Source organism: Callithrix jacchus, chromosome 5, assembly GCF_049354715.1.
Source record: "Callithrix jacchus isolate 240 chromosome 5, calJac240_pri, whole genome shotgun sequence".
In the NCBI taxonomy this organism is placed as follows: Eukaryota; Metazoa; Chordata; class Mammalia; order Primates; family Cebidae; genus Callithrix; species Callithrix jacchus.
The window spans coordinates 39,351,685-39,372,174 of NC_133506.1; the positions used below are offsets into that span (position 1 = coordinate 39,351,685).

Genomic DNA, 20,490 nt, shown 5'->3' on the forward strand with positions numbered 1-20,490 from the left:
CCCACTTTGTTTATGATTTTGTCCTAACCGTTTTTTACATTTTAAATTTCTGTGGTTTTGTCAGTGTACATAAAAGTTTATGTCTGTCATTTCTTCTTAGTTGATTTATATTATTTATCAACTTAAGCATTCCTCTTGATATCTTAAATGCTTTTTTGCCCTGATTTGTAGTTAATTTGTTATTAATTTTGCCACTCTGCTTTTTATAGGCCTGATACATCTGTCTGTCTGTCTGTCTATCTATCTATCTATCTATCTATCTATCTATCTATCTATCTATCTATAGACAGTCTCGCTCTATCACCCAGGATGGTGGGCAGTGGCACAATCTCAGCTCATTGCAACCTCCACTTCCCAGGTTCAAGGGATACTCCTGTCTCAGCCTCCCAAGTAGCTGGGACTACAGGCACCCACCACCATGCCCGGCTAATTTTTGTATTTTTAGTAAAGATGGGGTTTCACCATGTTAGTCAGGCTTGTCTTGGACTCCTGACCTTAGGTGATCTACCTGCCTTGGCCTCCGAAAGTGCTGGGATTACAGGCATGAGCTACCATGCTCGTCTGATGTTTATTTATTTTTAAACTTAAAGGCCATTTTATTTTAGGCATGTCTATTATAAATTATATGCTGTATTTATTTTAATCAAAGATATTCATTTTTGATTATTTTGATTGATTTAATAACAAATTTTTTCTTTTAATAAAGCAATTGAAATCATTCCTATTGTGATTATGAATATTTAGTCTTAATGCTGCCATGTTATGAAGATTATTATCATTTATGACAGTTCATTCTATTTTCTTTGCAGATTTTTCTAGAGCAATAAAGTTCTGTTTTCTTCTACTTCCTTTTGCTCCTCCAACACTATAACATTTTTGCTTTTCCTTAAAATTTTGATAAATAGTTAATAAATGAATTCAGCAAAGTTTCAGGTCAAGATCATTGTGCAAAAATCACTTGTATTTCTATAAACCAATAATGACCAATCCATAAAGGAAACTAAGAAAATGATTCCATCTATAACAACATGTAAGAGAATCAAAGATGTAGGAATAAACTGAGCCAACAAGGGGAGAACTTCTAAACTGAAAGCTACAGAACATTGCCAAAAGAAATTAAAGATCTAAATAAATTGAAAGACATCCATGTCTGTGTATTGGAAGACTTAATCTTGTTAAGATGGCAATACTATTCGAGCATCTACAGATTCAGTGCAATCCCTATCAAATTTCCACTTGTACTTTTTTCAGAAATGGAAAATCTGATCCTCAGATTCATATGGAATTGCCAGGGGCCCTGAATAGCACCAATAATCTTGAAAAATAACAGGCTGGAGGACTCACATTTCCCAATGTCCATAAAGCAACAGTAGTTAAAACAATGTGGTACTGGCGTAAAGACAGACATATAGAACGATGGAATAGAACTGAGATTCTAGAAATAAACCAGTATATCTATGGCCAGTTGATTTTCTATAAGAGTGTCAAGACCATTCATTGGGGGAAAGAACAGTAGGCTAGGTGGATATTTGAGAAAAGAGTATTTTAAAGGGCGGGAACAGCCATTGCAAAGACTCCGGGGCAGAAATGTGTCTGGAGTAGCTGGAGTGGTATGAACAAGGAGGATAGGAGATGATGACATCAGAGAGGTGAAAAAGGACATGTGGGGTTGGAGAGAGCAAGACTATATAGCATGATGTGGGGGCCATTGTTCCTTCTCTGAGCAAGGAGAGCCCTAGAGGTTTGTGAGCAGAGCTTACCTTTTAGCAGGACATTTCTGGCTCTGGAGTGAGAATGAACATTAGCAAGGATAGAGGCAGGGAGGCCAAGAGGCAAGGGAGGAGGCTGCTGCAGTCATCTAGGGCAAGGAGAGTAATGGCTTAGACCACAGTGGTCCCATCTCAAGGTGGAGCTGATGGTATTTCTGGACAGATTTTGGGTAGGATGTGAGAGGAAGAGAGGGGTCAAGGGTGATACCTTGGTTTTTGGCCTGAGCAACCAGAGGATGGAGTGGCCGTTAGTTGAGGTGGAGAAGACTGTGGGAGGGGCAGGTTCTCTTTTAAATGTGTTAAGTTATTTGAGATATCGATTAACCTCCAAAGGGAAGAACAAATAACAGTTGGCTAGATGAGTCTGCAGTTCAGGGGAAGGTCTGGCCTGGAGGTAAGAATTGGAGCTCAGCAGCATACAGACGGTCCATAACCCCACAAGTCTGGATGAGAGCATCAGGGAGTTGAGTGTGTTTAGAGCAGGGTCTAAGATCCTAGCTCTGGGACACATCATCAATAGATTAGGAAGAAGAATGGGAACCAACAAAGGACATATAGAAGAAATGTATGTGATTTTGAAGGAATATCTCTGGTGTCCCAAAAGCCAAGTGAAGGACCAGTATCTCTGGTGTTCCAGAAGCGAAGTGAGGAAGTTTGCTCCCAGGGAGGAGGGTGCACTAATTATATAAAATTCCACTGATAAGGTCAAGTAAGATGGCCAGATGAAGACTGAGCATTGACCATTGGATTTAGGAAGATGGAGGTCATTGATGACCTTCCCAAGCATTTTGGTGGGAATGGGATAAAAACATGATTGGAGTGGGTTGGGTCTGAGACAGAATGGGTGGAAAGGAAGAGGTGACTCTTTGCAGATTTCCTGTAAGATTTTACTAATATTTTTAACTGGCAAAGCTCTTCTGACTTGGCATCTCTTTCTGTATGTTCATGAGGATGCCAGTGTAGTGAGGAAATTAGGCACCATGGAATGGCCAATTCTGCTGTAGGAAACTGCTGGGTTTGGAGTCACAAGACCTGAGTCTGAATCAGAACCTAGACCTACTAGCTACGTGACACCTCTACTTTAAGCTCCATATTCCTCATCGGCAAAATGAAGACAATAATTATTTCTCTACAGAACATGTCTGAATTAAATAGAGAATGTATATGGACATGCTGGGCTCAGTGCCTGGCACACAGCAGGTATTCAGGACAAGTTGGTCTGTGTTCAGTGTCATGCATGTAGGATTTGATTGCTTTCAGAAGAGGCATGTATGTGTTTGTGTGCTTAGTTATTTTTAAGTGTGCTAATTGCCTCTTTAAGTGAATTGTCATAACTGTGTGATTCCAATATTTTGATACAGCATATGCTTATTTTTTCAAAAGGCTTCTGGTCAATTGGGCTGGTGCCAGCAGATTGAGATTTTGTTTTTTGACTAAAAGGAATGGACTTGAGCAGTCACTTAGCATTCACCGGGCACCTGTTCTGTGCCAGCACCTATTTTAGCGGTGCTGAGGGACACGGAGGGAGGTGGCAGTCAAAACACGTGAACAGCAGGTGGCTGAGGGGCGTAGAGTGTGTTGGGAAGGACAGATGTGGTTTGAAACTAGAGCCTGGGACATTCCCTCATTTCCCATGCTCACTTACTGTGTTGTGGTGAGTCTTTGCTGTGCACTGTGCTAGGAACTGATGACAAGACAGTTAAAGGACTTCCCAAAGACACAGAGTAAGTAAACAGCAGCTCACTGGCTCAGGATCCTCATTCACGAATGCTCCTAACTCACACAGCACAGGTCTGAGCAACACAGGGTGATGTCTGTCTTCAGCCTGACCAGCGAGATGGGCCAGGGGCCGATTGCGTTTAGGTGCGATAAGCCACAGATATCACATCACCCCAGAAAACAAAGTCCCACTGCCGGCTTTCCAGTTCAGAGTCGCCACCTCCAGGAAGCCTTCCCAACCCCTCTGCCCATTCTGAGGCAAAACTCTACTCCTTTGATGCTCCCTACACAATCCCTTGTGTGTGTTCCCCGTAGTATCATAGTATTCATGATAACCTGCAATCATTTTGACTCTGTTCACCTTCTGCATGTGTCCCTGTCCCCCACATCCCAGTAGGCTACTGTTTACCTATTCTGTGTCCTTGGGGAACTCCCCTCCATCTCTGAAACTCCAGAGGAGGGCAACAAGGATAGTAATAATAACTGACACTGACATCACTGACTGTGCTGGCATGGTCCTGAGAAACTTACATGTTATTGATTCATTTGCTCTTTACAGCAGCCCTATAGATCCATACTGTCCTGCTTTCTCACATATGAGGAAACTGAGGCATAGAGAGGGCGTTTTAGTGGGTTTTGCATTGCTATAAAGGAATACTTGAGGCTAGGTAATTTACAAAGAAAAGAGGTTTAATTGGCTCATGGTTCTGCAGGCTGTATCAGCAAGGCACTCGCATCTGCTCAGCTTTTGGTGAAGCCTCAGGAAGCTTTTGCTCTTGGCAGAAGGCGAAGTGGGAGCAGGTGTGTCACATGATAAGAGAAAGAACGAGGTAGGGGTAAGAGGTGCCAGTCTCTTTCAACAATTAGCTCTTGTGTGAATTAATAGAGCGAAAACTCACTAATTACCACAGGGAGGGTTCCAAACCACTCCTGAAGGATCGGCCCCATGACACAAATACTTTTGGCTCAGCCTCACCTCCAACACTAGGATCACTTTCAACATGAGATTTGGAGGGGACAAATATCCAAACTGTATCAGAGGGTAAGTAATGTACCCAGAGTCACACACAGGTAGTAAGTGGCAGAGCCAGGATGCAAACCCAAGCTGCCTGGCTCTTAACCATTGCACTGCACTGCCTCCTGCATGATAGGGACGGTAGTTCCCACCTCCAGGGCAGTCCTGAAGGTTGAGTGAGATGCATTTTTACAGCATCCGCCCCAGGACCTAGCTGTCCATTCAACTCTTTTTTCAGATGAGGTCTCACTCTGTCAACCAGGCTGGAGTGCAGTGGCACAATCACAGCTCACTTCAGCCTTGACTTCCTGGGCTCAGATATCCTCCCATCTCAGCCCCCTAAGTAACTGGGACTATACACGCATAGCACCACACCCAGCAAATTTTTTTTTTTTTAATTTTTTATTGGATTTTAGGTTTTGGGGTACATGAGCAGAGCATGCAAGACAGTTGCGTAGGAACACACATGGCAGTGTGCTTTTCTTTCCTTCTCCCCTTCACCCACATTTGGCATTTCTCCCCAGGCTATCCCTCCCCACCTCCCCCTCCCACTGGCCCTCCCCTTTTCCCCCCAATAGACCCCAGTGTTTATTTTATTTTTTTGTAGAGACAGGGTTTCACCATGTTGCCCAGACTGGTCTTGAACTCCTGGGCTCAAGCGATCTTCCTGTCTCGGCCTCCCAAAGTGCTGGGATTACAGGCCAACTCATCGTTTCTGAGCTCTTAGTTTGTACCCAACTCTGTGCCAGGTTCTGACTGAGGCATTGGGGATATAGGGAGCAAAATGCACATTAAACATCAAATAAATAACCACACAAGAAGTCAGTTGGCTACTTATACGACGAGTGCCTCCACAGCAAAATTCTGGGCAATCTTGGGGCATGTGATGGCGTTTGACTTACCCTGGAGTATCAGGGAAGACATTTAAACAAAACCTATTGTGGAGGGATGAGTAGGAACGAGCCACGTGAGGGACCACATGTGGCGGGCGGAGCAGTCCAGCAGAGGGAACCACACAGGGGAGAGTGCAGAGGCAGGAGAGGTCCCTGTGACTAGAGGGGTGGTGGGGCCAGGTCACGCAAGGACTTCTAGGGCTGGATTTGGGACTGTGGACTTCATTCTGAAGGCAGTGGGGAGCTCATCATTTGACGTGGGATTGACATTGTGTGATGATCATCTTGATAGAGACCACTCTGACTATAGAAAGAAAATAGAGCAGCCCAGAGTGGCCAATACAAAGGGCTGGTAAGAGGTGGCAGTGGCCTGGACTAGTGGCAATGGGGATGGAGAGAAACAGATTGTAAAGATATTTTGGAGGTGTTTCATTGGATTTGACAGGTGCCAGAGGGTGAGTCCCAGATTCGTGGTTCTATGAACTGGATGGAAAAATTCCCCAAGCAGGTATCACTTGCTGAGATGGGAAGGCCACAGGGGCATGGCAGGGGAAGGGGCATTATGACCAACAAATGAGAACATTGACTGGGCCTGGAGGGGCTCAGCCCTTGAGCTCAGATGCATGACCAAGCCTGCAGGCCTAAATGTGGCATCTAGACGAGAATCTAGAAAACCTAGACTGGTTGAAGTCCACTTGGGCAGGCAATGGAAGGCAGGAAGAGAGGGGCAATCAGGACTGAGCCTGAGGAACCCCAGCATGAGAACAGAGAAGGAGAGGGTGAAGCAGGAAGGTGGGCACAGCCGTGGCTGTTCCCAGATGACTGCCCATCTGTGAGATCATCCCACCACAGGCCTGCAGAGGGGGCCACTGAGCCAGAGACCATGTGGGCTCTGGGTCCCAGTGATGGATCTCAGGGTGGCAAAGCCCTTACCTCTCAGTCTGTTCTATGGCTGTAAAGGATAGTCTAGGGCTCTCCCCCATGGCATTTAGGGATCTTGTGTTTTCTGTCATTGACACGGGCTGTACGCATGCACACCCAGCTATCTCCACTGCTCAGTGACTTCACCCAGCAGACATTCAGGGGACTGGCCCATCACTGACCAGGTCCTGTGCCAGGCTCAGTGACCTTTGCTATTTTAACATGCACAAACAATACTTAACAAAAAATACAACGATGCTAGAAGATGTTATTTGATAAATGTTCAAGATACTGGATATGCCGGTTACCCTGATAGGATCATTATGCGTTATTTGTATTAAAACATCACTGTGTACACCACAAGTATGTACCATTATTTTATGTCTGTTTAAAGAAAATGAAAGAAAAAGTGTGGAAAACATTTACCTTTATGTTTACCAATGCCTTTGATATCCTTCCTTTGTGCTAGAACATTCTCAGCTATTATCTCCTCAGTTCTCCCCTGACGTATTCTCTCAGTCTTCTCCCTCCAGAATGCTGATTGAACAGGTATCCACTAGACACTCTTACTGTGTTGCTGCGCACATGAACTCTTTCGTATTTCCTTTTTGACTGTCTATGCTGAATGCTGGATAATTTCTTCAGAGTCATCTTCCAGTTGACACATCTCTCTTCTGCTAGGTCTAATCTCTTCCAGAGTGTAGAAATGGAAGAGTAACTCCTCAAGCTAATGTAACCTTGGTACTAAAACCCAAAAAGGACAGTATGAGACAGAAAAATTATAGGCCAGTCACACTTGTGAACCTGATACAAAAGTCCTAAACAAAACATCAGCCAACACAACCCAACAATCTTATAAAAAGAATAATATGTCATGGCCAAATAGGGTTTATTCCAGGAATGCCAGATTGATCTACCATTAGAAAACCAAATTACGTATTGACTATATTAACTGCATTAAAGGAGAAAGGTCATTTAAGCCTGTCAGTAGATGCAGGGGAAAGAATCTGATAAAAATCAAAAAGCCGTGCACAATTTTAATAAACCCACACACTCTGACCTGCCGGAACACCCCTCAACTTACTAAAGAAGACCTCAAAGAACTCGGGGCAAACGTCATCCTTTATGGTGAAATATGGAGCTCTTTAAGATAAGGAAAAAGGCCAAGATGTCTGCTCTCACTACTTCTATTCAGCATCCTGGAGGTTCCAGGACAGTTTGGCAAGGTGGGAAAAAGTAAACAAGGAAGGCCTGGAAAGGAGGGTGTCCAGGTGACTCCTGGTTTCTAGCTTGTGCTCCTGCTTGGATGTTTGTGCTGTTTGCCAAGACGAGAAAGGCTGAGAAGCCCTGGTCGGGCTGAGAGTTGGGAGCACAAGAGAAAATGGTCTGGCTTCCCTGGAGAAATCACCAAGCATGGGATGAGGACACCTCGGCTCCATTCCCAGCTCTTCCCCCAACCTTGGACGGCCGGCTTTCCTCCTTGGACCTGAGTCCCATCCGTGACATGGGTGGGCGGGAAAGATGGACCGAAGGTGTTCTTTGAGGGCCAGATCTGGTGGGAAACCAGAGAGGAGAAGGGGGAGCCGGCCCCCATTTTCCAGGAGGGCAGACTTTTGTGTGCAGAGCCTCTGGTGGGACGTAACATCTGTTTGGGGATAGGGCAGGAATCTGATCGAGTCAAGGCACCATCTTGACCCTCTGCCTTGCAGAGGCATCATCCCTTCTCTCCTTTGCCGAGGGGTTGCTATTGTTATCGTTGGGGCCATTGTTGGCACTGTTGGGTATGTTCTACAGTTGTAAGGCACTGACCCCCGACGACATGTCTTTTTGATGTTTTAGACCTACAACGGCCAGAGTGAGAACAACGAAGACTATGAGATCCCCCCGATAACACCTCCCAACCTCCCTGAGCCATCCCTCCTGCACCTGGGGGACCACGAAGCCAGCTACCACTCGCTGTGCCACGGCCTCGCCCCCAACGGTCTGCTCCCTGCCTACTCCTACCAGGCCATGGACCTCCCAGCCATCATGGTGTCCAACATGCTAGCACAGGACAGCCACCTGCTGTCGGGCCAGCTGCCCACGGTGAGTCCCTGTCACTTGTCACGGTCCTGCTGGTGACAGCAGGGGGTGGGGGGCGGGTTGAGAGGGAAGCAGAATGTTGGTGCTTTGGTAAGAACACTCTGCTCATGGGCAGGGTCTGGGTTCAGGGGGTTGCTTGTGTGGGAGTCTGTGGAACACAGTGGATGGGCACGAGAGAAATCTAATGTCAGCACGCTGCTCCTTTCTGGAGCTCTGTGTACGATATCTTGTTATTGGTTTGCATTATTTGTTAATAGTATAATCTCTTTTTGACTTTTTTATTGAGGTATAATTTATATTCCATACAGTTCACCCATTTAAAGTATGCTATTTAATGACTTTTGGTATATTCAGAGTTGTGTGACCATGAGCACAGTCGATGTTAGAACATTTTATCACATAATGACACACTAGCCGGGCGCAGTGGTGTTTACCTATAATCTCAGCTACTTGGGAGGCTGGGGTGGGAGGATGGCTTGAGCCCAGGAGTTCTGGGCTGTAGTGCACTACGCAAATCAGTTGGCTACACTAGCTTTGGCATCGATATGGTGACCTTCCAGGAGTGGGGGACAACCAGGTTGCCTAAGGAGGGGTAAACTGGCCAAGGTCGGAAACAGAGCAGGTCAAAACTCCCGTGCTAACCAGTAGTGGCATGATGCCTGTGAAAAGCCACTGCACTCCGGGCAACGTGCAAGACCCTATTACTAAAAAAAGAAAAGAAATGCTGTATTCCAGGCATGGTGGCTCACATCTGTAATCCCAGCACTTTGGAGACTGAGTCAGGAAAATTGCTTGAGTACAGGAGTTGAAGACCAGACTTGGCAACATAGCAAGATCCTGTCTCTACAAAACAAAAAATTAGCCAGGGGTGGTGGCGTGCACCTGTAGTCCTAGCTATTTGGGAGGCTGAGGTGGGAGGATCACTCGTAATTTAAATTTAAATGTATTTTAAAAAATTGTATCTTGCTTATGCTGCCAGAGAAGAGGGTAATTACTGAGTTCAAGTTCATGGGATAGGTAAAAATGTAGCAGGCAGACAAAGGCAAGAAGAACCTTTCCCAGGTTGGGGGAATAGCAGGTACAAAAGGGGGCGGCAAGGGTGCTCATGCCGTGCTTGGGAACAGCATGTGGTACATTCTTTTTATTGGGCTGGAGAGGAAGGACCTGGAGCCAGAGGGATAGAGGAGATGAAAGAGCTCAGCAGAGCCTGTATCATAAGAGTCCTGAATACCGTTCTAAGGAGGGCTGTGTGTGTGTGTGTGTGTGTGTGTGTGTGTGTGTGTGTGTGTCCATCTGTATCTATATATCTATATTAGATTTATCTGTTAGTATGACTTATTTGAGGCCAGGTGTGGTGGCTCATGCCTCAAAAAAAAAAAAAAGAAAATGCTGTATTGCCAGGTATGGTGGCTCAAGCCTGTAATCCCAGCACTTTGGGAGGCCGAGGCGGGCGGATCAATTGAGGCTGGGAGTTCAAAACCAGCCTGGTCAACATGGCAAAATTCCATCTCTACTAAAAATACAAAAATTAGCCAGGCATGGTGGCACATGCCTGTAATACCAGCTACTCAAAGGCTGAGGCACGAGAATCGTTTGAACCTGGGAGATAGAGTTTGCCATGAGCGAAGATGGTGCCACTGCACTTCAGCCTGGGCAACACAGCAAGACCCTGTCTCAAAAAATTAATGGCTTATTTGAACCATCAAAATCTATAGAAAAAAAGAACAGAGGAGCATTTTTTTTTAATACACCATAGAAAAATCTCCTTAAGGGAATTCTAGTGCTTCTTCTGAACAACTGTGATTTGTATTTATTTCTGCTTCTTCCCTTCACAATTAATACTACATACTAGTCATGACTCTTACATTCATTTTTTTTTTTTTTTTTTGAGATGGAGTTTCCCCTTGTGACCCAGGCTGGAGTGCAATGGCGCAATCTCGGCTCACTGCAACCTCCACCTCCTGGGTTCAGGCAATTCTCTTGCCTCAGCCTCCTGAATAGCTGGGATTACTGGCATGCACCACCATGCCCAGCTAATTTTTTGTATTTTTAGTAGAGATGGGGTTTCACCATGTTGACCAGGATGGTCTCAATCTCTTGACCTCGTGATCCACCCGCCTCGGCCTCCCAAAGTGCTGGGATTACAGGTGTGAGCCGTTGTGCCCGGCCCCTTACATTCATTTTTAAGTGACAGGAACCAATCTCAAACTTATGCAAAAGAGTCTGAAATATCCAGGAGGTGGTCTCAGGGTTTCAGGCATGGTTTGATCCAGGAACCCCACCAGTGTCAAGCCGCACTTCCACACCACAGGCCTGATGGCTGCTGGCAGCAAGGATCATGACAGCATTGCTGGATGGACCACTGTGTCTACGAGGAAGCAGTTCACTGTTTTATCAGCTTGAGTCATGCACACACACCTGTGGCACAGGAGGAGGGCTGCTTAGTTGATTTTTCATAGCAGAATCTCATGGTTTGGGGTGGCTTGTGTCTCCCTCTGCCAGGACTTCTCAGAAGCCACAGTCAAATTTGTGGCCCAATTCTAGCAGACCCCGGGGCCTTAGGGCATGGCTTTAGAGTCAGACAAGCTCGACTGTATTTTATTTGTTTACTCTCCTTTTATTACCAGCAAACTTCCTTGTTTAAAAAACCTGGTGTCTTCTGTGTATTTTTTTTAAGGCACATCACATTTTTTGTTTATTTTTGGAATTAGGTGAGAAATAAAAGGAGACAAGGAAGGGAGGGAGGGTGGGAGGAAAACAACTTGAGGTCGGTCCACATTTTATAGTGTTTGGTTCTCATGAAAGAGTTCGATGAAAATGGACGCTTCATTTCTACAGAAATGTTTTCTCTGTGGGTCCATCAATGATGCAAGTCCTCAGCTCCCCTTCTGTATCTGAAACCTAGCGATTCAGACACCCACCGCCATGTCTGGAATGGCTTTAACCCATTTGTGCCTGAGGTTGCAATGTTTTGAATTCTTGCAATCAGACCTTGCTGGTGAGCTTGAGCAGTAGGATGTAAATAACTCCCACATGCTTAATGTTCCAATAATGGAACACTAGGCATAAAGGGGTTTCCACTGAGCTAGAATGCTTGTACCTTACTTGCTTACCAGGCTCATTTTCTAGCAGAAACCTCACTGCTCTGGACCATCCCTGTTTGGGATTTATGGTAATACAAGCAAGAGCAGGGTCAGGTGGCACCTTGCCATCTGCTATGAGGGCCGTGGTACAGAGGTGAGCATGGCTAGAGTTTGGGGCCACTGTGTCACCGCCTTTGGTACTGGGGTGAATGGAGACAGTGTCGGGTGATGGTTGGTCCCAGAGACCCGAGTTAGGTCCTGGCTTCACCTTTGAAGCTTCGGTTTGCTTGTCTTGGAATAATAATTGTACTCACTGAAGACTGTGGAGAAGTGTATGGAGATAATATATGTAAAGTCTTAGCAAATGTCTGCAGAGAGTAAACACTCAATGAGCATTTGCTATTGTTTTTAGCAATAAAAATGAATTCCCGCTGTAAGCAAATGGCAGTGTTTTCCCTTAAGTCTCATTTCCTAAAGGAGCAGCCTGCAGACACCCTCAGGTACATTTGTAGGGCCACCTGGTTTAATAGCTTTGACAATGACAAAGCATGTTATCTTTTTATCAGAGATGACCTCCTAATCGCCCCTCCTCAGAAATGCTTTTGTTGGGCTCTGTCCAAATAGGCGCTTGCAGTCATTATCCAGATTTTCTTTAACTCATGTTTAAGAGGCTTCACAAATTCAGATAGCCTTAATTCTTCCATTAGTCAGACTTTGCAAGGGTTCACTGAATTTTATATTCCCTCTTTATGTAATGGAAGATAAGCCAAACTCTATTATCCAGGGGAGGGCACCCGGACCAACTGGAAAAACCAGATAAGAACATGTACATGCAGAGCCAGGCGCGGTGGCTCACGCCTGTAATCCCAGCACTTTGGGAAGCCAAGGCGGGTGGATCACGAGGTCAAGAGATCGAGACCATCCTGGTCAACATGGTGAAACCCCATCTCTACTAAAAATACAAAACATTAGGTGGGCACGGTGGCGCGTGCCCGTAATCCCAGCTACTCGGGAGGCTGAGGCAAGAGAATTGCCTGAACCCAGGAGGTGGAGGTTGCAATGAGCCGAGATCGCGGCATTGCACTCCAACCTGGGTAACAAAAGCGAAACTCCATCTCAAAAAAGAAAAACGTACATGCATAGGGACCATCTGGTGAAGAGAGAGACAAGGGGTTTTTCAAGACAAAGTTTTTAAATTCATCTGAACCACAGGATGAAGGGGCGTGGCCCTGTGTGTGTGAGGGCAAACACACTAAGTGGTGATGCTGGAATGGGTACGAACCCCTTCTGGGTGTCAAGCACCATGCAGAGGGCTTTGCAAATGTTTTCTTGCATAATGCCCCCAAGAACCAAACCAAGGATAATGATAACACCATCATGAAGGGACGGAGACCCCGAGGTGGCAGGGGATTGTATTCGTGTCCGATGGCTGCTCTAAGAGATTTCCACCAACTCAGGGGCTTAACAAAACAGAGATTTATTCTGTCACACCTCTGGAAATCCAGAAGCCATCTCCTTGGGCTGAAATCACGGTGCCAGGAGGAACTCGCTTTCCCCAGAGGCTGTCGGGAAAATCTGTCCTTGCTCCTCTGCCAGCTCCTGGGGGCTGCTGGTCTTCCCTGGCTTGTGGCTGCCTCGTTCTGATCTCCGCCTCCATCTTCACATTGCCTTCTCTCTGTCAGCGAAACTCCCTTTGCCCCTCTTGTAAGGACATTTGTGGTGGCATTTAGGGCATTTGGGGGTAATCTGGATAATCTCCCATCTCAAGATCCTTAATCACATCTGCAAGGAACCCTTTTTCTAAATACAGTATACCATTTACAGGTTCCGAGGACTAGGACCTCATGTCTTTGGGGGGCATTTTTCAAGCCACCACAGTGATCCTCAGCTGTGCGCCAGCCTTCATTGAGCGCCCACTAGGTACCAGGCATTGTTCTAGGCTTGGGAGCTACAAGATGCCCTTGAGGGACTCCTGGTACAGATGGAGAGAAGGTGAAAAGCCCATTTCTAAAACTGGCAAATTCTCTAATAGCACCAGCATGTGGTGCTCTGTGTCGGGAAGAGGCCCCTGACTTAGACGTGGTGTTATCACTTCCTGGAGGAAGTGTCCCCTGATGCGGAGTAGATCCTGTAAGTACTTTGCGAATGAATTTCTGCCGTATAGCTCTGAAGCAGCATGGCCAGAATTCATACCCACTTCTATCCCCTGCCATCCAGATGGCTGAGGGATGGTGTGACCAGGCTGCCAGGGCCACAGGTGGCACAGAGGATGCCCTTGATGGCCAGGGTGCTTCACGTGTTGTCTGCACAGATCGAGATACACGGGGGAAGTCATCCCTGGAGAGGCGGGCAAGGCCAAGACATTTGACAGCCATCTTGTAAATGCCAAAGCCCCCTTGGCTCTGATCCCAGCGGCCACCGGTCCTTTCTGGTCCGCTCCCTGGCCTGCTCAGCCTTGCGGGCATGGATGGGAGTTAGCCTTCTGCTTTAAAGCTATGGCAGCTCACAGGAGTCATATACGGTATTGGAATCGAACCCCTTTTACAAAATTAAATATGCTTAAGGCTTCTCCCTCAACTTGAGCGTCTTAACTGATTAAACATTCATTTCCAAGACAAAAAGAGTCAATTTAGTATGAAAGATACATTTTGCCGGTTAATTTAAAGTGCTGCACCTCTGTCTGACCCTGATTTTCATAACTCAATAATTTTATCCTGTGTTGATTGTCTCATTTCGAGAGAGATATTGTATGTATAAATCAGTTTCTAAAATACCCAAAGAAACTCGAAGAGTGGAATTTATTAATCTTCTTCTGTTAAGCCTGAAATCATTTATTTTGGAGTTGTCCTTGGGAAGTGTTCGAGCTTATACTCCTGGCTTACCCAGGAGAGGAATTACCCTGGGAGGTGGCAGAGTTGGACGTTCCCAGGCAGACTCCTGGGTAACCTGCACCTTTTGTGAGACCAGAGAAACTCCAGGGAGAGCCTCAGGCAGATGGAGGCTGGGCCTAACCAGAAATGAGTTCCGGCAAAGCTGCCCTGACCCTTCTAGTCATCAGGGAAATGTGGTATTTTTCTGCACTGAGCCCTGTGGCTCCCTGGAGCTGTGTGGTCTAGCTGTGGGACGCACTTAGCACAGGAGAGGTATGCAGATGTCACTCATGTGTTCTCCTCCTAGCTTTGACTCTTGTTTGCTTTCTTTGGGATCTCGGACAAGTTACTTCTCTCCCAGCCTCAGTTTTCCCATCTATGAAATGGGGATGGGGATTTCAGCTCTGGTGAACTCACAAATAGGAAAACAGGTATAATTGCTTCATTAGCAGTGACATACTAGACAAGTATATGGGTTTGAGGTTCAATAGTCCTCTCACTACCAACGTCACATGTGCCACTGGCCTGCGGGGACTCAAATCCTATCAAACACAGTCCTTAGTGCTGCATTTCAGATCCTTTGTGCTCCAAGTCCCTGTCCCAAAGCCTCTTACCAGGACAGGCCCTTCATGCTGCACACAGAGGGCTAGGGGTGGTGGCCCAGGGACCCCTACCCCAAGCAAAAGGCCTTTCCAGTCTGGTGCCCTGGGCTAGGCTGTCGGGGAGGGGGCTGAGATGTACCTTAATTGTCACTTGACCACCTTGCTTTAGAGATGGTTCCTGTGCCCAGAGCCTGGGGAAAGGGCTTAAAACTTAGAGTGGGGCAGGGCCTTGGACTTAGGGACAGGGTCTGGGTATTGACTCTGGGAGGTCCTTGCTATACTTCCTAACACCTCCCCCATTTTCTTCCTGTTCTGAACTATTTCCCGACAATCTCCTTTCTCTCTCCTCTTCCCTTCCCTGCCATTTTCCTCCTCCCCACAGAAGTCATGGTCTATCCCTGCTCGATACTCACAAGTTGAGACATAGGAATCCCCTCCTGAGTTAGAGGCACAAGGAAAAAAGAACCTCAACCCTTGGTCCTCTGGTCTTCTAAAACACAGGGGGCACTATGGATCCCTTAGTGCAACCTATTCATTTCATTATTCTTAATGCATAACGTTTGTGGTTTGGTTTTGTCTTATGATTGTATCAGTTAGCTTTTGCTGTGTAACAAACTACCCCAATACCTAGTGATTTAAAATAATGAATTCTTATGATTTCTCATTATTTGGTAGGTCAGCGAGCTAGGTCTTTTGATCTGGACTGGTGCAGGTGATTTCTGAGTCCACCTTACAGCTTGCCTGCAGCTGCCTGTTCAAGGATGGCTTCATTGACGTTGCAGTGGTTGGCCCAGTGTCAGCTGAGACCAAAGGGGAATGATTTGGCCAGTCTCATCTTTCATGATGAGAGATCAAGGCTAGGTGTCATGTCTCACCTGTCATATTGGCACTTTGAGAGGCCAAAATGGGCAGATCACTTGAGGTCAGGAGTTCGAGACCAGCCTGGCCAACATGGTGAAACCCCACCTCTCCTAAAAAAAAAAAACAAAAACAAAAATTAGCTGGGCATAGTGGCTTGTGCCTGTAATTCCAGCTACTTGGGAGGCTGAAGCAAGAGAATCACTTGAACCTGGGAAGCCAAGGTTGCAGTGAGCTGAGATCACACCACTGTACTCCAGCCTGGGTGACAGAGTGAGACTCTGTCTCAAAAACAACAACAACAACAACAACAAATCAAAACACAGAAAGAGATGTGTGTCTCCTGTTTACAATAGCAAAGACCTGGACCAACCCAAATGCCCATCAATGATAGACTAGACAAAGAAAATGTGGCGCATATACACCATGGAATACTATGCAGCCATAAAGACGGATGAGTTCATGTCCTTTGTAGGGACATGGATGAAGCTGGAAACCATCATTCTGAGCGAACTGACACAAGAACAGAAAACCAAACACTGGGTGTCAAACAGTGAGAACACATGGGCACAGGGAGGGGAACATCACACACTGGGGTCTGCTGGGGGGTGGGGGACTACAGGAGGGACAGTGGGGGGTGGGGAGGTTGCGGGGGGATAACATTGGGAGAAATGCCTGATGTAGATGGCATGGAGACGGAGGCAGCAAACCACCATGGCACGTGTATACCTATGCAACAAACCTGCAAGATCTGCATGTGTACCCCAGAACTTAAAGTACAATTAAAAAAAAAAAAAGGAGAGATGTGTGTCTCTCATCACATGGTGGCCTAGGATCGTTCATACGGTGATGGACACAGGGTGCCCAGGGTAGCAGGTGAGGTAGCACTTAGTCTGCTCAGTGAAATGGTGCAGAACCCTAAAAAAGTGAAAGAGTTTCGCTGAATTTTGTCTCTGAATTCAGTATAACTGAGTTTTGTCCATCCTGGTGTCTGGGTATAGGCCTGGCAGGCCTGGCAGTTTTCCATCTTGTTCTGGCCTAGAGGTCAGACCTTTGCACTTTCTCAAAGCTTGTGTACAGTGCTCACCTAAATCCATTTGACTACTTGTTCCTGTGCCCTCTTGTTGTAGGCCTCGTTTACTTTTAAAGAATGAAACTGTTCATTGCTGGGAGAAGAACGTTGTAATTTTTACTTATTAAAGTCAACTTGTTTTTTTTTTTTTAAACCCCAATGTGCAGCGCTTTTCAAACCTCTGCATACATCCTATTTGCTCCTGGCCCATTGGCCAAAGCCTGTCACATGGCAAATCCCAGAGTAAGGGGTGGAGAAATAGATCCTACCTCTTAAAGAGAGAAATGACAGAGTTACACAGTAGGAGGCATGGACACTGAAAGGCAAGAATGTGTAGCCAAGTTTGTAACCCGCCGTGATTATGTTTTGGGTTTTTTTCTGTGCATCTTTGGTTTCTCGGTATATGGTATCATCTAGTAGTCAGGTGCATAAGCTCTGTGGTCAGGCCAACCTAAGTTCAAACCCCAGCTCCCCTTCTTGTTAGCCCCAACCCTGTGACCCAGAGCAAGGGGTTGAGCCTCTCTGAGCCTCAGTTTCTTCATCTGTAAATGGAGATATTGTTACCTCCCTCATAGGAATTTATCAAGAGTCAGCGATCTGATGCAGGTGAAGTGGCACACATAGGCAATTGGTAAATAAGCTGCTCTGTTTATTACTTTATCCACTTTATTGACGGGGTTGGGGTGGCTTCAGCCTCGTCTGTAAGTTTGTCCAGGCTGACCTGCTTGTTACCAGCTTTGTGGGGGGCTGAGGTGGCTAGGGTTAGTGGGAGGTCCCCAGCTGGAGGACAAGCAGGAGAAGGCATATTAATTACACTAGGATCTTGGCCAGGGCTCAGAGCTTAAAAGCAACAGCAAAGCGACAGTTCCACTGCTTGCTAAGAAAGTGAGGGCCAGAGACACAATGCTTCTTAGCATCGTGACCAAGGGAAGGATCCATCTGAGTTGAAGCAGGGGGTCGGCAGGGGCACCTCCGGCTTGGGCTTTTCCAAGGTGCCATGTTTTTGTCTAATGTCCCACTGGGGATGGACGTTGGGGGAGCACCGATCTCCAGTATGGGTCTCTGAGGGTCCTAGACGGTGGTGGCTAGAGGTCCAGGGCTTCCTTTGTATTTATCAGAGTCCAGATGAAACTCCTGCCCCCTGTTTTTCAGAGGCAGTAAGCGAAAGAAATATGTCTTTTTACATTTTATAAAACTAAGAAAAATGGCTTTAAACAGCTTTTGCTCCCCTGCTATAATTATTTATTTTCAAACACTCCTGCAGGGGACCGCTCCGTTTTCTTACCCTGCACTCCTTTTTCTCATAAATGAACCATCACTTCAATAAATCATTATGGAAACAGAGACTAACACTGGCTCTGAAAGGTTGAAAGATTTATGTAACACATTTATGTTTCCCATTTTCTCATTCTGGTACTCGGCTGCAAAAGCTAAGCTAATAAAAGCTGCTATTAATATTTCTTGTTGCCTAGCAACCCCAGAGCGGGAGTAATAGCTTCGGCTAGAAAAATAGATGACCGATAAGGAAAAATTCAATTCTTTTATTATCTCAGGGGGAAATGGCCTTTTACTGGAACATTATGATGTACGAGTGCGAAGTTGAACACAAAAGATTTTTTTGTATGTGTTTGTTTTTCTATTTTTAATGAACATTATTTTACCTCCACTAACTCTTTTAGGGCACTTTTCTTTTCTTTCATAAACCCCCCCGTCCCATCCCTCATGCTTAATTTAGCAGCTATGGTAGCTAAGAATCTGTCAGCGTTCTTTAGTTTAAAAATGGTTTTTGCAAAGGTTTACAACTCGGTCATAAAAATTCACTCCCTGTTAAAACTCAGGCCAGTGATAAGCTAACACGCAGGCTGGTTTTCTGTGAACAGGATCACGTTTGTTGAAGAGATAAGATTCATGGTTTTCCCTACAAGAAAGGTCGGAAAGGAACAAAACAAGTTCTTTTCCATGTCCTGGTTTTCTTTGGAACCAGGGAGGCTGTCTCTTTTGAGAACCGTTTGCTGTGCAGTTTGGGATGTGTTCACACTGGGTGAGGCCAGGGAACAGATATTCACGGAGCACCTGCTCTGCAGAGCCTTGGTGCCATATCGTCTCCCAGTGCCCTTTAAGGTAGGTACAGTTAGGGTACCTATTTTTCAGAGGCAGCAACTGAGGCTTAGAGAGGTCAAGGGATCAGGCTGAGGTAGCATCTTTTTTTGAGATGGAGTCTCGCTCTGTTGCCCAGGCTGGAGTGCAGTGGTGAGATCTTGGCTCACTGCAGTCTCCTCCTCCTGGGTTCAAGCAGTTCTCCTGCCTCAGCCTCCCAAGTAGCTGGGACTACAGGTGTGTGCCACCACGGCCGGCTAATGTTTTATATTTTTAGCAGCGGTGTGATTTCACCATGTTAGCCAGGATGGTGTCCACCTCCTGACTTGGTGATCCGCCCACCTTGGCCTCCCAAAGTGCTGGGATTACAGCAGTGTGAGCCACTGTGCCTGGCTTTCTTTTTTTGGAGATGGAGTTTCACTCTTGTTACCCAGGCTGGAGTGCAATGGCGTGATCTCGGCTCACCGCAGCCTCCACCTCCTGGGTTCAAGCAGTTCTCCTGCCTCAGCCTCCTGAGTAGCTGAGACTATAGGTATATGCCACCATGCCCAGCTAATTTTTTTTGTGTGTTTTTAGTAGAGACAGGGTTTCACCGTTTTTACCAGGATGGTCTCGATCTCTTGACCTTGTGATCCACCCGCCTCAACCTCCCAAAGTGCTGGGATTATAGGCGTGAGCCACCGCACCCAGCCTGGCTTTTTTTTTTTTTTTTATAATTTTTATTTTTAGTAGAGACAGGGTTTCGCCATGTTGCCTGAGCTGTTCTCGAACACCTGAACTCAGGCAATCCGCCCGCCTCAGCCTCCCAAAGTGCCAGGATTATAGGCATGAGCTACCGTGCCTGGCCTAAGGTAGTATCTTAAACCATGGTGTTTCCTACCTGTGTTCTTTAGCACAGGGGTTCCCAGCCTCGGCACCGCTGACATTTGGGTGGGATAATTCTCTGTTATGGGGGATGTCCTGTGCCTTGTAGGATGTCTAGCAGCGTTCCTGGCCTCTAGTAGCACTACCCTAGTCAAAATCAAAATGGAAGATGCCTCTAGACATTGCCAGATGTCCCCTGGGAGCAAAATCACCCCTGGTTGAGAGCCACCGCATGCTGTTCGCCCTGCTTAGAAGGCTGTCCCACCTTGTCCACCCAGTAAACTTCTATTCCTGTGTTAGGACCCAGTTCAGAAGTCATCTTCTTGCAGAGGCTGCCTGGATGCTCTGGGCTGGAACTAGGGTGAGGCATGTGAGACAGGTGCCTCAATCCTAAAATTTAAGGGTGTGTCCAAAAACTCAGTAATTGAGATAAAAATAGTATTTTAATGAAATATTTTGAAAAGGCAAAATTAACACAGAAAACCATGATGAACAACATATCAGAAATTTAAATAGTGGTGGGATCACTCTCAGTTCACGGGAATTTGTGGTTGTGCACCTACCAGGGACCATTGGCCTGAGCTGGGCTTGGGCCTCGTGTCTTTCTCTTGGCCCAGCATCTAGCAAAGGGCCTGGTTAGCAGAT

At 46.3% G+C, this 20,490-nt stretch overlaps 1 protein-coding gene across 7 annotated transcripts in view; it reads left to right on the top strand.

The window, feature by feature from the left end:
• TOX2 (TOX high mobility group box family member 2) overlaps positions 1 to 20,490 on the top strand; it is a 162,837-nt gene that overhangs the window by 82,594 nt on the left and 59,753 nt on the right. For all 7 annotated transcript variants that reach the window (XM_002747569.6, XM_054255388.2, XM_008995957.5 and 4 more), the window contains one exon: positions 8,157 to 8,402. In XM_002747569.6, the coding sequence (XP_002747615.3) occupies positions 8,157 to 8,402 (246 nt within the window). The remainder of the gene's footprint in view (positions 1 to 8,156; positions 8,403 to 20,490) is intronic.